At 44.9% G+C, this 17,541-nt stretch overlaps 1 protein-coding gene and 1 long non-coding RNA gene across 2 annotated transcripts in view; one reads left to right on the forward strand and one right to left on the reverse strand.

Annotated features, from left to right (window-relative positions):
- The window catches only part of ARHGAP35 (Rho GTPase activating protein 35), a 129,438-nt gene that overhangs the window by 61,515 nt on the left and 50,382 nt on the right, over positions 1-17,541 (forward strand). The window contains exon 3 of the mRNA XM_021094622.2: positions 854-998. Coding sequence (XP_020950281.1) covers positions 854-998 — 145 coding nt within the window. The remainder of the gene's footprint in view (positions 1-853; positions 999-17,541) is intronic.
- Positions 10,550-16,991, reverse strand: LOC146402401 (uncharacterized). Its single transcript, XR_014806416.1, has 3 exons — positions 14,268-16,991; positions 11,459-13,736; positions 10,550-11,193 (listed from the first exon to the last, which is right to left on the reverse strand). It is a non-coding gene; the product is annotated as an uncharacterized LOC146402401 (long non-coding RNA).

Consider the following 17,541-nt stretch of genomic DNA (forward strand, 5'->3'; position numbering starts at 1 on the left):
AGTTGGTTTTCCCTTTCCTAATGCAGAAGCCATTGGGAATTAACCCCAGGCTGATGTAGCAGAGGGAATTCTTCCTTGGGGCTTTCAGCAGAATGCATACTCTCTCTTTTCTGGAAGGAGGAAATTATTAGGTTTCAATTTCACTTTTTAGGCTTTTTAATATATTTTAGCCATCTTTATGTGTATACTATCTATTGTCTGTTTGGGATGTTTGGAAGACTTCCTGTTTATTCCATTGCATCCCTGGTAAAGGATGCTGGGCTGCCATCTATCTCATTATTACTGAATAAACATGGCCTGCTTCTTATGAACACCTTTGTTCTGCTCATGCAGTTTCACACTCAAGATGTGACTGTGTGGCAACTTGCTGTCATCTTTTGTGATATTTGGAGGCTGGAAAATAGGAGATTATTGAGATGAGTAAGTGGGTCTCTATCCTCCTTGGACTCTTTCTTTTTTTTTTTTTTTTTTTTTTTTTTGTCTTTTTGCTATTTCTTTGGGCCGCTCCCGAGGCATATGGAGGTTCCCAGGCTAGGGGTCGAACAGGAGCTGTAGCCACTGGCCTACGCCAGAGCCACAGCAACGCGGTATCTGAGCCACGTCTGCAACCTACACCACAGCTCACGGCAACATCAGATCGTTAACCCACTGAGCAAGAGCAGGGACCAAACCCGCAACCTCGTGGTTCCTAGTCAGATTCGTTAACCACTGCGCCACGATGGGAACTCCCCTCCTTGGACTCTTTCTAATAATTTCCATACCACTGAGTTCCCCTCTGGAAGCCTTGCTGATGTTTGAGTTGTGTGTTGAGACTTACTTTGTTTTTGTGCTTTCTTTTCTTTCTTCTGGACAGAAACCAAAGCCAAAACCCCGGCCATCCATCACAAAGGCAACCTGGGAGAGTAACTATTTTGGGGTGCCCTTAACAACTGTGGTGACTCCAGAGAAGCCGATTCCTGTTTTTATTGAGAGATGTATTGAATACATTGAAGCCACAGGTAAGTGTTAATCTCAGAGCTTCACTGTATACAAGATGCTTTCTAGAGGACTAAGTCATCTGGAGATTCTGGAATCATTTCTTGTTTCCATGAGATGCTTTCTGAGGAGGAGCTGAGTAATCCCTACAGCTGTCAGACTTGTGGCTCTTCCATCTTCATGCAGTTTTGAGGCTGTGGTGCTGGATCTATTAGGCCTTTCAGTGTGGAGGAGCAGTCCTGTTCTCAGGACTGCAGTTTCGGCAGTGCTTCTCCAGCTCCCTGTCATGGCATGCAGCCTGTTTGTCCCCTACAGGTCTCTCAGCAGGGAAGTTTTGTTTATCAGTGACCTCAGCACTGTCCTGGACACAAATGTTATTAATACATTTTAGTTGACTAAAAGGAGCACCTGGTTGTGGCCATTAAAACCCTTAGCCATCGGTCAGGTGCCTGAAATTCATGTTTGTTAAGAGATTTTTTCCTGAGGTACAAAACCAGCTGGGATGCTTAGATATCATCTGCATTTCAGTTCTGCTGACAGTTTGGTGTAATCACAAAGGCAGACAGGTCTTAAAATGAATTCTGTATTGTTCTTGAAATGATTAAATATTACCTATGTTAAAAACATTTATTCATTCAGCACTTCCATAATGTGTCTCCTTGGCATTTCTTTTTGAAACCCCTGGAGCATCACCAATTTCATATCATTGTTTCCCTTGTTTCCCTTGCTTTTTTCCCAGATGCTTTCAAAGCTGATGAGCTTTGAGGAGGTGCTAGAGTAGGCACATAGTTATGTGGATTCTTGAGCTTTAAGAGTTGAGTTCAAGAATATAGTCTCATTAAACTGATTTGTAACCAAGGTAGGGGGTTATAACCTCCCTATGTATTCTTGCTAATTCTGTTATTACCTGTAATGACATTAAGTATTGTGTGGTGTGGACAGCCCACCAAGGTCTGCTGATAATTTCAGCAGCATCATGTTAAGCTGAGTGATGGTGTTAATATTTACTTAGCATGTGCCAAATCAGGGAAAATGGGTTTCAAATTGAAGCTCTCTAAAGACTTTGTAGGGAGTTCTTTTGTGGTACAGTGGGTTAATGATCTGGCCTTGTCACTACAGCAGCTGTGGTCACTGCTATGCTTCAGGTTCAGTCCCTGGCTGGGGAACTTCTACATGTCACAAGTGTGGCCAAAAAGGAGAAGATTTTGTAGTTATTTCCAGGATTTTCTCTGCAGCACATCAGGGTTGAATCACAGCACTTTTTATAATTGTAGCAGATCTGTAGCTTTGTATAGTCCTTCAGTACCCAAAGCCTTTTGTCAGTTTCCCTCTTCTTGATACTGGTTTTATATCAGTTCCTTCCAGGCACCTCTGCCTTGGGCAAGGAGGAACTCTGCAGGAAGCAAGTTAGAATGATTCAGGCCTCTCCTTGTTGACCTAACACTTGAGAGAGATAGTTTTGTATCAGGGGTGGTATTGCTGGGGTGGTTTTTCCCCTGACTCTATTTTGAAGTGATTCCAGATTGGTAGGAAAGTTACCAAAATTTTTAAGTTGTAACAAATTGAAAGTTACAAGTCCCAGGTTTCTTAAATGTTAACATGTTACCACATTCCTTCTATCCTTCTTTATATATACATTTGACTCTTTTTTCTGAAATTTTTGGAAGTTGCAGGTATGATGCACCTTGACTTCTAAGTATTTCACTGGATATTTCCTAAAAACATTCTCTTTATGTGACCACCATGCAGTTATTAAAATTAGGACATTAACATTGGCCCAGTACTAACCTATCTAGTCTATAGACATTTTCATCTCATCAGTTGTCACATTACCATCCTTTAATAGCAAAAGATAGAACTTTTTTATGGACCAGGAGCTAATCTCAGACCAGGTTACATTTAATTATCAAATCTCTTTAGTCTCCTTGAATCTGGATCAGTTCATTTTGTCTGTTTTTCATGGCCTTGATAGTTTTAAGGAATACTGATCATTTATTTTGTAGGGGCTTCCTCAACTTGGATTTTTTTGATGTTTCCCCATGATTCAGTTCATATTTTCACTTTTGGCGGAAAGAGCAGGGCTGTGTCCTTCTTGGTACATCACACGAAGTGGCATGTGTTGGTGATTTGTCCCATCTTTGGAGGTGTCCTCTCTGATCCCTAGATTAGGTAGTGGTGTCTACCGAACTTCTCCACCCACCGTAAAGCTACTCTTTCCCCCATCGTATGAGTAAATACTTTGAAGCGAGATGCTTTGAGACTGTGTAAGTATCTGGTTGCTTCTACTGTTTTCCCTCACTAGTTTTAGCATCCATTGATTCTTCCTGAGACAGTGATTACCCTAATTCCTTCTTTGTTTATCAGTTAGGATTCTTCTGTCAGGGTGAGCTTCTCTTCTCAGGGGGAGTCTTTTATGAGTGGGCTCTTTGACTGGCTCACCTGTGGTACCACCAAATGCCTGGATTTTACCCACATGCCCTCTAGCTGAGCACATAAGTGGACTTGGCCTACCATACCCACCGTGCTTCTCTGACTCTTAGACTGTGTTTAGCATTTTTTTAATCCAATACCTCTCTGTGCTCTTCTACCTGTGAAGCCTTTCAGGTGTGAACACCTCTTCAATCCTGCCCCCAGTTCACCACCACTACTACTGAGCTAGTACTTCTGTTAAAGCGCTATTAGATTGCACTGCTACTCATGCCATCACCCAAAAGCTTGTAGCTTTGTCACCCTCTCACTCATCTAATTGTTCCCAAGTATATCGCTTCTGTGTTGTCATCTCTTGGCTCTGTCCCCTCCACTTCATTTCCACTGCCCCGTCATAACCCTCCTTCTCAATCCATCCTGATTACATACAGTTCCTCTCCTGGAAACCTCTCCTTACTTCCCCATTGCTTACCAGAGGCCGGCCCACTCTTGGCTGCTCCCTGGCACATGCAGGAACTGCAATGCTGTTTATGCTGTGGTCTGCCTGCCTTCCTCCCTCCATCCTTTCCTCTCTCCCTCCCTCCCCACGTCTTCCTGTTTTATACTACTGCAAGAATTGATTTTAAAATTGTTTTACAAGAATATACTCAATGTATTAGGACATGACTAAAGCAGAATTTCTTTGTGTTTCTGTTTTACATGTGCCCTTTATGTGGTTTGAAGTGTGTCCCACATTCCTTCTTGCCTCTAGAACTTGTCCTCATTCTTCAAGACTCCCCCAACCCCAGTAGTGAGTATAACCTCCCTAGTAGTTTTCTTTGGCACATTTCAAATTTCTGGGCACAGGATTCTCTGTTCTTATTTCCAAGAGCCTGGCACACAGCATATGTTAATTGTTGATGGAATGATTGGTTTTACCCCAGAATACCTTAATTCCATTTTCTTCTTCTTCCTTTCCTTCTCCTTTTAAATTTGGTCCTGTGCTTCCCCTCATTGGCAGTGGTTTGTACTTTATAAAATTTCAGGAAGAAAAGTTAAACCTGGTATCTGTGAGCTTAGTATGTGCGTTGGGGAAAGTTGTCTTTGTGTACTGTTTCCTAAAAGAACTTCCCCTCTTCATAAAATTAAAAAGTATGTTCATTTTAGAAATTCAGCAAAATGCAGAAACTGAAAAAGGATGTAAGGATTCATTGATGTCCCACTTAATGAAAACCACTGTTAATGTTTTGATGTATTTCCTTATAGTCTTATTTCTCTGCATGTGTATAGGTTTTTGCTTTTACATAATTCAGGATATGTGGTAGGAGAGTTCTCAATTTTTATGCTTTTTGTTTGTTTCTGTTTTTCGGTTTTGTTGTTGTTTGTGTTTGGTGGTGTTTGTTTGTTTGTTTTTTGCTTTTTAGGGCCACACCTGCGGCATATGAAAAGTTGCCAGGCTAGGGATCAAATCGGAGCCACAGCTGCCAGCCTACACCACAGCCACAGCAACGTCAGATCTTAACCCACTGAGCAAGGCCAGGGATCCAACCCACATGCGTCCTCATGGACACTGGTTGGGTTCATTGCCACTGAGCCACAGCGGAAACTCCCAGAGGACCATTTTTTGAGAACCATGGCTTTTTAAACCAGACGTTATTTTGTGAGTATGTTCCCTTGCCGTTAAATACTCTGTGAAAATATGACTTTTAAGTGCTGTACGATGTTCCATTAAATGGCTCTATCACAAAGTACTTAACCATTCCCCTGTTGTTGGGCCCGTGTGGTGTTTTCTCTTGATGTACTTAAAATAAAATAGATTCACTAGGAAGGACATTGGGAAGAGCAATGTAGAGCTTCAGAAATGCAGTTAGACCACGTTACAGTCAGCCTTACAGTACAGTGTTACAATAGATGACAATCTTTGTTCTGCCATTTGCTCATCTGTAAACTGAGGGTGGTAGCAGGACCTGCCTACTCGGGCTGCCAGGGGCACTTGTACATCGGACTCTGAGCGTGACACGTGGCACCTGGAAGTGCTCAGTGTGTGTGATCCTGTGCTGGTTGTGGCTGTCAGCTTCACCAGTAGTATATCTGGTCTTCCTTCCTATTGCCTGTCAGACCTGACCGTTACATGTAAAGTTATGACCTTTTTCTTTTCTCCGTAACTTTTAAGTTTGAAAATGGTAAAACCCATTGAAAGAGTAGTACAGTGGTCACCCAGTATTTATCAGTGGGTAACATTTTGCCACTTTTGCCCCTTTCTCCCACAATTTTTATTGTCGTTAAATCATTTGAGAGTGAGCTGCAGGAATTCTCCTGCTGTCACTGCAGCAGCTGAAATTGCTGCTGTGGCATGAGTTCCATCCCTGGCCCTGGAACTTCTACATGCCACGGGCATTGCCAAAAAAAGTATTTTGAAAGTGAGCTAAGGTCATCTTGTCACTTCAGCTTAAAAATTTCAGCATATATTCCTATGCTCAAGGACTTTCTCCTCCATAACTGTAATAACATTATCACTTTTAAGAATACTAGCTTTGGAGTTCCCGTTGTGGCTCAGTGGTAACAAACCTGACTAGTATCTACGGGGAGGTGGGGAGGTGGGTTTGATCGCTGGCCTCACTCAGTGGGTTAAAGATCCAATGTTGCCATGAGCTGTGGCGTAAGTTGCAGATGTAGCTCAGACCTGGCGTTGCTGTGGCGTAGGCTGGCAGCCACAGCTCCCTAGCGCAGGAACTTCCGTATGCCCCAAGTGTGGCCCTAAACAACAACAACAACAAAAAGAAAAGAAAAGAAAAAAAAAGAAAAGGAATGTTAGCATGAATTCAGTAGCATTTCATATACTGTGTATGTTTAAATTTACTCAGTTGACTTATATATCTCTCACTGCTGCATTTTATGCTCTAAGATCCAGTCAGTATTCACAGTGCTTTTATTATTGTCTCCTGAGGCCCTTTCAGTTGAGGACAGTTCTCTCTGCCTTTTTTCTTTTTCTTTTTTTAATGATGACCTTTTCTGAAGAGTCTAGGCAGTTGTCTTGTAGACTGTCCCATTGTGTGGTATGCTGTCTGCACCTCTCCATGGTCCTCAGCCCTTTCTGACACCACCCGTAGCCATCTCATCGTGTGGCTCCTGTCTGAGCAGAGGACGGGACTGAGAACACGGGGGATGGGGCAGCAGGACTGCGGCCTCCCTTGCTGGACAGAGCACACTGTGTTGGACTTAGGGACTGAGTAAGGCTTCCTCTGACTGATTTATATGGGCCTTGTACTTCGGGAAAGCCTGTGCTGCCACCTGACCACCCCAACCCATTTCTCACTCTCCTGCTTCCCGTAGAAATTGCCACGCGACCCAGTGTCCATGTGGTGGTTCAGACAGTCACTTTGAGCCCAGTGGAGATGATACACAAAGTGAAACTTGTTTGCCCTGACTGCCTCATGTAGGTCAAAGTCAGAAGTCTTTGTGTCCCTGATTTCGTGTCCGTGTTATGCTCCTCTGTGCTCATCCTAGCAAATAAAATATTGCATCATCACTTTTAAGGGCAGTACTTGGGTGTTCATACTCCTGCTGCCACAGTGAGGTCTTTCATTCCTTAGGGCCCATGTTGCTATCCACCTGCCACTTTATAGCCAGTGTCACAGTAGAAACCAAAACCAGAACCTCGGAGAGGAAATGGTGTGACTGTTATGAATTGGGACAATTTAAACCATCCCGTCACCTTAAAAGCATTTTTTTTCCTTATTATAAAAGTAATATACTTGCTTGCTATAAAAAGTAATCAGGAGTTCCCGTCGTGGCACAGTGGTTAACGAATCTGACTAGGAACCATGCGGTTGCGGGTTCGGTCCTTGCCCTTGCTCAGTGGATTAACAATCCGGCGTTGCTGTGAGCTGTGGTGTAGCTTGCAGACGTGGCTCGGATCCCGTGTTGCTGTGGCTCTGGCGTAGGCCGGTGGCTGCAGTTCTGATTCAACCCCTAGCCTGGGAACCTCCATATGCCGCGGGAGCGGTCCAAGAAATAGCAAAAAAAAAAAAAAAAAAGTAATCATTATAAACATAGAAAGCCCCTTATAATCCCAAATTTCTATGTAATTGGCATTAATAATTCAGTTGTGTTTCCTGCTAATATTGCCCACTAAACATTTAAAAACATGAGATCATGTACCTACTGTTCCTCAGCTTGTCTTTTTTTTTTTTTTTTTTTTTTTTTGTCTTTTTGCCATTTCTTGGGCCGTTCCCGTGGCATATGGAGGTTCCCAAGCTAGGGGGTCCAATTGGAGCTGTAGCTGCCGGCCTGCGCCACAGCCACAGCAATGTGGGATCCAAGTCTTGTCTGCAGCCTATACCACAGCTCACAGCAACGCCGGATCCTTAAGCCACTAAGCAAGGCCAGGGATCAAACCTTCGACCTCATGGTTCCTAGTCAGATTCGTTAACCACTGAGCCACGATGGGAACTCTAGCTTGTCTTTTATTTGTTTTAATTCAATACTGTGTATCTTGTGCATCATCTTTACAAATTTCTTCCCTAGGCCAATTGCATTTTAACCTTTGGCCTCAGAAGAGAGTGGCAAAATTTGGTCAAAGGGGGTCTCTGGGAGAGAAGCTTTTTTGCTTTTAAGGGCTGCAAGTGCGGCATATGGAAATTCCCAGGCTAGGGGTGGAATTGGAGCTGCAGCTGCTGGCCTACACACAGCCACAGCCATGTCAGATCTGAGCTGAGTCTGCGACCTACACCACAGCTCAGGGCAACGCTAGATCCTAACGCACTTAGCGGGGCCAGGGATCGAACCAGAGTCCTCCTCGATACTAGTTGGGTTTGTTATTGCTGAGCCACAATGGGAACTCCAGGAGAGACGCTTTGTTTGCGGCCAACTCCACATTCCAGGGGTGGCCCATGGCATGTTCCTCTGACTACTCTGTCCCAGCCCTATATTTTGTGAGTAAATTGCCAACTTGTCATAAGCACAAATCACAGAGAAAAGGATCACTGGCTTCTTGGCTCAAAATATACTGCTCCTGCTATTACCAAGACTCCATTGGAGCTCCTCCCCTATATTCTTAGGTTATAGCTCATAACATTGTAGGTGGAGATTGGTTCTGGTTTGCACCTGTCTTTTTTCCTGAGCTTTTTGACCAATTCATTTATCCTTGCTCCATATTTTCTAAAATTGGAATGTGTTCAAGAAATGGCTAGTAGGTAGAACAGCTTTCAGATCGATTTGCTGATGCTTTCAGCCTAGCCCAGGCTCAGGGACAGCCTCTGTGCTTGCTGCACTAATAGGATATTAGATTTTCACTCTCAGCTCTGGTTACATGGGAGGGCAGGAAAAGAGCAGGTAACTCCTGCAGCTGCAGGTCACCACTGTGGGAGGCTGGAGGAACTCACTGGGTGTCAGACTGACTTCATATTTCTGGCTAGAAAACTTTTTCTTCCAGTTTTTATCCAAGTGGAAAGTTGGTTGGGGCAGTGGCGTCTCTGCTCCCCTTGACTCCTCCGTGAGCCATCTGAGATCTCTGCTGTGTGGCAGGAAGTAGGAACACTCATTGCTGGACAGTTTCTCTCACTAGAGTTGGGGTGAGGATTTACTTGTAGAGCCTACTCACACTCCTGAGAATAATGTCTCAGGATTAGTATGCTATTTGTACACCTCACTGTGGTCACAAAACTAAGGTTTTAGTTTTTGCTTTTTGGCTATGCCCATGGCGTGCGGAAGTTCCGGGCCAAGGATCAAGCTTGTGCCATATCACTAACCAGAGCCATAGCAGTGACAATGCCAGATCCTAAACCCACTGAGCCCCAAGGGAACTCCTTTCTTAGTTGTTGTTGTTGTTTTAAACTAAAGTTTTAAATTCTGGGTCTCTGGGCCAATTTTGAGCCAAGGCTTCCTTCCCACAGTTGGAATATCCATGTTCTGTAGCACAGAAACCCCCTGAGGGAGCTTCCAATTGTCACTCTTCCGCATCCCGAAGGTATACAACCCGGAGGCTGAATACCTAGTGCCCTGCTCTTCTGGGCTCTGCTGCCTATATCCCCAGGCCCGCAGCCTCACTTGTCAGTAATTTGACTAAAAATAGTGTTCTCTGGGAATGATTTCATAATGAGTGAGACCAAACCACCTTGCTCCCTCTTTCTATGATTTTTAACCGTTTTCTTTTGAGAGTGGGAGGGGGCAGGTGACAGTGGTACAAATTATTCTGCATCTAGCAGCCCTTTTCTTTTCTTTTTTTTTTTTTTTCTTTTTGCTATTTCTTTGGGCCGCTCCCGCAGCATATGGAGGTTTCCAGGCTAGGGGGTCGAATCCGAGCTACAGCTGCCGGCCTACACCAGAGCCACAGCAGTGGGGGATCCCAGCCGCGTCTGCAACCTACACCACAGCTCACGGCAACGCCGGATCGTTAACCCACTGAGCAAGGGCAGGGACCAAACTCGAAACCTCATGGTTCCTAGTCGGATTCGTTAACCACTGCACCACGACGGGAACTCCATAGCAATCCTTTTCTTAATTGCTTTGCTTACTAAGAGGTGACCAATCCCCAGCATCTCTAACAAGTGCTGCAGAGGGTGAGAAAAGGAATTGTTCCCAGAGAGAAGCGGTTTCATTTGGATAGAAAGCCGCTCTTTTGCATCTTGATTTATAATGTATTCAGACCGTACCATATAAATAATTGGTAGGCCATAGTTTTGTTAGTGCATCTTAATTTCTGTTGGTTCCCGTGGAATGAAAAAGTCCCTCTAGTCAAGGAAGACTGCACCTGTTTAAAATAATAATGCCAAAGGAATTCCTGTCGTGGCACAGTGGTTAACGAATCCGACTAGGAACCATGAGGTTGCGGGTGTGGTCCCTGGCCTCGCTCAGTGGGTTAAGGATCCGGCGTTGCCATGAGCTGTGGTGTAGGTCGCAGACGTGGCTCGGATCTGGCTTTGCTGTGGCTGTGGTGTAGGCCGACAGCTACAGCTCCGATTGGACCCCTAGCCTGGGAACCTCCATATGCCACGGGAGTGGCCCTAGAAAAGGCAAAAAGACAAAAATAATAATAATAATAACAATAATAATAATAATGCCAAAGATGGTCTGCAGTCAGGTTAATTCTCCCCCTTTTCTATTCCTGACACATGTACTAAGTGCTTGCTATGATCCAGGCATTGTACTGGGCACTTGGCATATGTGATTTATTTTCCCACTGTACAGCAAGGGGGTCAGGTTATCCTTCGATGTATACATTGCAGTTACAGTTTTTTCCCCCACCCTTTCTTCTATTGCGACATGAGTATCTAGACATAGTTCTCAATGCTATTCAGCAGGATCTCCTTGTAAATCTATTCTAGGTTGTGTCTGATAAGCCCAAGCTCCCCGATCCCTCCCACTCCCTCCCCCTCCCATCAGGCAACCACAAGTCTCTTCTCCAAGTCCATGATTTTCTTTTCTGAGGAGATGGCATATGTGATTTCATTTCACAAGAGATGTTTTTTGTTGCTGTCAATCCAGATGTGGGAAGGTAGCCCTTGGGAGTGGGTCAGTCAGTGGGTGAAGGATCCGTCGTTGCCGTGCTCTGTGGTATAGGTCACAGATTCAACTCAGATCTGATGGTGTTGTGACTGTGGTGTAGACTGGCAGCTGCAGCTTCAATTTGGCCCTTAGCCTGGGAGCCTCCATATGCCACAGGTTCAGTCCTAAAAAGCAAAAAAAAAAAAAAACAAAAAAACCCAACAGCAACAACAAAAGTGCATTCATTAAGGTTTTATTCATTTATATTCTCTTCCCCTGCTCTCTGGGAGGAATCCTACCCCAAAATCTGGTCACAGAACCGGGACTCTGCTTTTTTTTTTTTTGCTATTTCTTGGGCCGCTCTCGCGGCATATGGAGATTCCCAGGCTAGGGGTCCAATCGGAGCTGTACCCACCGGCCTACGCCAGAGCCACAGCAACGCAGAATCCGAGCCGTGTCTGTGACCTACACCACAGCTCACGGCAACGCCAGATCGTCAACCCACTGAGCAAGGGCAGGGACTGAACCCGCAACCTCATGGTTCCTAGTCGGATTCGTTAACCACTGCGCCATGAAGGGAACTCCCCGGGACTCTGCTTTTTAAGGCATTGTCTACCTGGGCACAGCAGTACTCCTGAAAGTCACATTTATTTTTCAAAACTCTTTTTCTGAAAGTCCTGGAATCAAACCACACTCCCTGCTCTGGGGTTTCACTGTAATGCAAGAGGAATTTTGTTTGTTTGTTTGTTGGTTGGTGGGGGTTGTTTGTTGCTTTTTAGTGCCACACCTGCATATGGAGGTTCCCAGGCTAGGAGTAGAATCAGAGCTATAGCTGCCGACCTACACCACAGCCATAGCAACTCGGGATCCAAGCCTCGTCTGCAGCCTACCCCATAGCTCACGGCAATGCCAGATCCTTAACCCACTGAGTGAGGCCAGGGATTGAACCCACATCCTCATGGATACTAGTTGGATTAGTTACTGCTGAGCCACAACGGGAACTCCAAGAGGAGTCTTTTCCATCTGCCTTCCAGGAGCACTCCTTGATGGGCAGCAGAATCGGGTCAAGCTTGACCTCTCATCTCTGGTTAAGTGGGAAGATCAGTTAGAGCCACATGGTTGTAGAAAGACAGAAATTGCCTGACAAATTGTTAGTAGGTCTAAAAATATTTACCTTACTATCTTTTGGTGTGGGTGGGAGAATGACAGATTTCGTTCATTCAGCACATAGTTAATTATTGTATTAATTTATTCATATATTAATGCTAGGCATTGTGTTGAACTGAAGTTGCTGTCATTATTCTTGGGGTGGGGGAGAGAGACATGATCACATGAATGAATAATAAATTCAGGCAAGGAACATTATTGGGTTTTAAAATCACTGGAGAATAAAACGACTGACAGGAGCAAGTGATGATATGGAGCAGTTAGAACCCTCACCACTGCTCCTCAGGTCAGTGAACAAACAGGTTCGTGCATCCACAGGAATACTATTCAGGGACCAAAAGGAATGAATTACCACTACGTGCAGCAACATTGTCAGATATCAGAATCATTATATGCTGAGAGTGATAGAAGCCGGACACAAAAGAGTACAGATTATGATTCCATTTATATATGGTGCTGGAAATGCAAACCAATCCATAGTGACAGGAGGCAGATCAGTGGTTGCCGGAGAGCTGGGATTGGCAAGAAGAATTGATTGCAAAGAGGCATGGGAAAACTTTTCAGGTGATGGCAATACTCTATATCTTGATTATGGTGATGATTTTACCCTCAAGTATACATATTTCAGAATTATTGAATTGTATACTTTCAGTGGATACAGTTTATTGTATATAAGTTAAGCCGCAATGGTTGTTTTTTGTTTTTGTTTTTAATCACTTAAGAGGAGAGGTATTGAGGGAATTTGCATGTTCTCAGAATACCACCCAATATTTTAACTACTAATTATAAGGGGGAAATGCACCTTTATAATGCACCTGATTTCCACCTTAAGAAATCAGGATCAGAGGAGTTCCTGTTGTGGCTCAGCAGGTTAAGCACCCAACTAGTATCCATCATCCCTGGCCTCAGTCGGTTAAGGATCCAGTGTTGCCACAAACTATGGCATAGGTCACAGATGGGGCTCGAATCTGGCGTGGCTGTGGCTGTGGCATAGTCTGGCAGCTGCAGCTCCAATTCACCCCTATCTGGGAATTTCCATATGCCACAAATGTGGCCCTAAAAGCTCCCCCCTGCAAAAAAAAATCAGGATCAGGTATGGCACACCCAGTTCGACCTAATGTTATGTGCCTTTTTGCCCAAAAAGTTTAATCTGAATCTTATCATGAGGAAATAATCAGACAAATCTAGAATGTGATATATTTTACAAGGTAATTGGCTTGGACTCAATAACAAGGTTAGCATTGTGAAAAAGAAAAAAGTTTGGTGGCCTGTTCCAACTTCTGCATTTATAACATGGACTCTTTTCCCATTCAGGTAGCCAAGGGTTAAGTCCATGAGCTTTTGAGTCACCTCTGGTGTCGTGACTTTCCCATGAAATAGCTGGCCTTAAACTGTCTAAGCCTCATTTTCCTATTCCTTCCAGTTGGGAATAAAAATAATAGCTCTTACAAAGGGAACTTTTTAGAACTAAACGAACTTCTCTGTGTAATGTTCTTAGCATAATGTCTGGTACATAATAATCACTCAGTCGATGTTGTCCATCTTTTTGGTGGCTCCTGGTACTGACTTACTGTGGTTGTAGAAATCCAAACGAGACACTTCCACAGGACAGTAATAGATGACATTAGACAATGTCTGTAGGCAGTTTTTTAAAACTTCTCATTGAAGAAGTTCCCATTTTGGCTCAGCAGAAACAAACCCAACTGGTATCCATGAGGATGTGGGTTTGATCCCTGACCTTGCTCAGTGGGTTAAGGATCTGGCATTGCCATGAGCTGTGGTGTAGGTCACAGATGCAGCCCGGATCCCATTCTGCTGTGGCTGTGCCATAGGCCAGCCACTGCATCTCTGATTTGACCCCAGCCTGGGAACTTCCATATGCACTCATGGTTATGTGAGTTGTTGATTATCATTGCTGTATACTATTCCATCATGTGAGTAGTCCACACTTTTTTACTCAGTTTAGTCTTCTTGGGTATTTGGGCACTCACTTTCCAGTTTGGGGCTATTATGAATAGGGCTGCTGTGAACAGTTGTGTACGTGAATTTTAGTGTGTGTATCAGAGGGTTTTTTGTTTGTAGGTTCCCAGGCTAGGGGTTGAATCAGAACTGCAGCTGCTGGTCTATGCAAAGCCACAGCAATGCCAGATCTGAGCCATGTCTGCGACCTACACCATAGTTCACAGCAACACCAGATCCTTAACCCACTGAGCAAGGCCAGGGATCGAACCCACATCCTCATGGATGCTAGTCGGTTCATTCCCACTGGGCCCCAGTGGGAACTCCTGGTTGTATATCTGTACTCATGCATTTTAGGTATATACCCGGGAATAATTTTAGCATGTCGAACATGTTGGTTTAAAAGATGTCTTGAAGCACATATTAGTTCTACCGGAGGCACAATAAGTCTATGAGCTTGAGAGCTAAAGCAGTAAGAGGATCTCTGGTACCTATTTATAGCTTTGTGGTTCCTATCTTTTAAGGGGTAAAGGGTGGTTCTGGCAAGGGTGTATATGGGTGCCCAAAGCTGTGTCGTTCATTCTTTTAGCAGCTAGATCATTCCCATTTGCAGAGTGTGCCTGCTAGAAGAGTCTTGAATTCTTCCAGAACCTTGCAGTATAGCTTTTCTCTTTGCTGGGGCTCTCCCTGTGGTTCCGAGTTGAGACTGTGGTTAGCACAGATCTTCATAACTAACCACATGGTTTTTACTTGACGGGCATTGTAGGGCATTGCTCCCTGATTGAGTTTTGGCCATTTGTAGCACAGATAAATAGGTGCTCTTATTGACACCTGCCACTGAGATTCTGAAATAATAAGGTTCAGCCCTGCAGGTGGTTTGTGAGGGGAAGAAGGAGAGGGGAGGCAGAGTCTGGAAGCAAGGCTCTTACCCCAGTGTCTCTGAGGATGATCCTGGAGCCATGCAGCCATGGCTGGAGATCAGCTTGTCTGTTTTGTTTACAGGTCAGAGGTGGCCCATGGCTCTTCTGCACAAATGGAAGCCCTCTATAAAATTGGTCTTTGACAGAATACTTAGAGCTGTGACCTTCCTCCTGATTGAGCTCATTTGCCTGGGTAAATGAGCAGAGTGCTTTCTGCGTGGCAGATTTAAATTTCACCACTAATTGAGGGTAGCATCTTTGGGGAAAAATGCTTGCCATTAGATCAGAGGCCTTTGGGAGACAGCCTGGCAACAAGCACATCAGGGCAGATGAAGGCCGGGGGTGCGGATGGGGAAAGGACAGAGCGCAACTGTTACCAGTAAACTGAGGGACGGACCACGGAGAAGCCAAGTGAAGACTTTTGCCGTGTGCCTGTGGCGACCGTAATCATGTGCACTACGTGTTACATATTTTTGGTGGCCTTTTCTCCCCTTTCTCCCTGCTACGGATTAGTCTGTACAGGATGAACCTGGAGCCGAACCACCTGGATTCACATCTCTGTTCTGCTGCTTATGAACAAATGTTTAATCTTTCTGTGACTCAGTTTCCTCAGCTGTAAGGTCAGGATAATGATAATACTTTGAGTCCTTGCAGTAATTCATTGTGTTAAAAACCTTATAACAGTACCTGGCAGGATGTAAGAGATCAGTTAGCATTTGTTGCTGTTGCTTTTAGCACTGACCCTCTAGTGGGGCCTCTCAGCCTGCTGGAGACCTCATCTGCTGCTGTCTGCTGGGCTCTGTTCCCCTCCCCCTATGCAGAGGCAGCTCAGCTTTGAGGTCCAGCCCAGGCTTCTCCCTCCAGGGAGGATAACCCATTGACTCACTTGCCTTTCTGAGTTTCAAAGGGCTTGATAAGGAGTTCCCATCGTGGCGCAGTGGTTAACGAATCCGACTAGGAACCACAAAGTTGCGGGTTTGGTCCCTGCCCTTGCTCAGTGGGTTAAGGATCCGGCGTTGCCGTGAGCTGTCGTGTAGGTTGCAGACGTGGCTCAGATCCCGTGTTGCTGTGGCTCTGGTGTAGGCCGGTGGCTCCAGCTCCAATTAGACCCCTAGCCTGGAAATTTCCATATGCCGCGAGAGCGGCCAAAGAAATAGCAAAAAGACAAAAAAAAGGGGGGGGGCGCTTGATAAGCAGGGGGGTCAGGCGTGGACTTTAGAACCAGTCACACTGGGTTCAAACTCCCAGCTATGCTACTTTTCTTCGTTAAACCATTTCACATCTCTGAGCTCGCTCGGTAAAATGCTGCTGATGGTAATGCCCACCGTATTAGGACTGTGACGATTAAATGCGATCGTGTGTCTAAGACACCTTTGGCGCATACTGAACGCTCAGGGGAAACCTTGCTGTTTTGTGGTGAAATTTTCAATATTAACTTCTTGCCTCTCATTATTTCATGGGTTGGTTTTGAATCCCTATCTAGATGTTCACCTCTTGTAGTTAGGGAGGTTTGTTGCATATTTTAGATCTTCTCCATGTTTATCCAGCCTGTGGGAATCTGTTTTTCCACAGACAATCTTCACCTCCATTTTACCTCACTCTTCAGATAACTCTGCGTTCATTTCTCTGCCTGGTTCCCGTGTGCCAGAAGACTGGGGCCCATAGAACTGCGAGGATCCTGTTCTTCCCTCGTTCACTGAGCACATAGATATGGAGTACCTTATATACTATGCACCATGTGCTGTTCCAGATGCTGATGGTGGAGTACTGGACATAAAAGGCCTTGCCGTCATGCAGTGGCTCTTGCAGTCTAGTGGGGAAACAATGATAAAATATAAAGAATTTTGGAGTTCCTGCTACGGTACAGTGGGTTAATGATCTGGCTTTTCTCTGGGGCATTGCCAGTTCAATCCCTGGCCTGGCTCTGTGGGTTAAGTGTCTGGTCTTGCCACAACTGTGGCATAGGTCACAAATGTGGCTTGGATTTGATACCTGGCCTGGGAACTTCCATATGCCCTGGGTGCGGCCAAAAAAGGAGAGGGGCAAAAAGAAAAAAAAAAAGAAAAAAGAAAAAAAGAATCTTAGTGATGCGTGCTTGAGAGGGAGACAAAGCAGGAAAGTGGTATGTGAAATATCTGGGGTGAGTGTTAAAATTGTAGATTTGGAGGGCTGGGGCGAGCGCCTTTGGATGAGAGGCTGAAGTAAGTGAAGGAGGAATCCATGCCATTACCTAGGGAAGAACCTTCCAGACAGAACAGCAAGTGTAAAATTCCTAAGATGACAACATTCCTGGTAAGCACCTTGGCTTTTACTCTGAGTGAAGTAAGAAGCCATTGGAGGGTTTTGAATGAAAGGACCGTAATTGACCTTTGTTTAATAAAATAACTCTGGCCACTGTGTGGAGAATAGTCCTGACCCTTCAGGGCTTGAATGCACTTGATCTAGCTGCCTTTCTGCAAATCTTCCTCCATCTGCCCTTCCTTTCTCTGGATACTTACCCAGCCCCCCATAATGCTGGCTTGGGTTCACCTAATTCCTTAGTTTAGACCTGAAATGGTAGAGGTGTGTAACTCAGCCTGGCAGGGAGGTGGGGGACGCCTGGATTAGAGCCCAAACTGGAAGAAGGCAA

Source organism: Sus scrofa, chromosome 6 (assembly GCF_054392235.1).
Source record: "Sus scrofa isolate SSC_HxYL_T2T_F1_AM1 chromosome 6, Sscrofa_HxYL_maternal_Yorkshire_Landrace_v2.0, whole genome shotgun sequence".
NCBI classification, from domain to species: Eukaryota; Metazoa; Chordata; class Mammalia; order Artiodactyla; family Suidae; genus Sus; species Sus scrofa.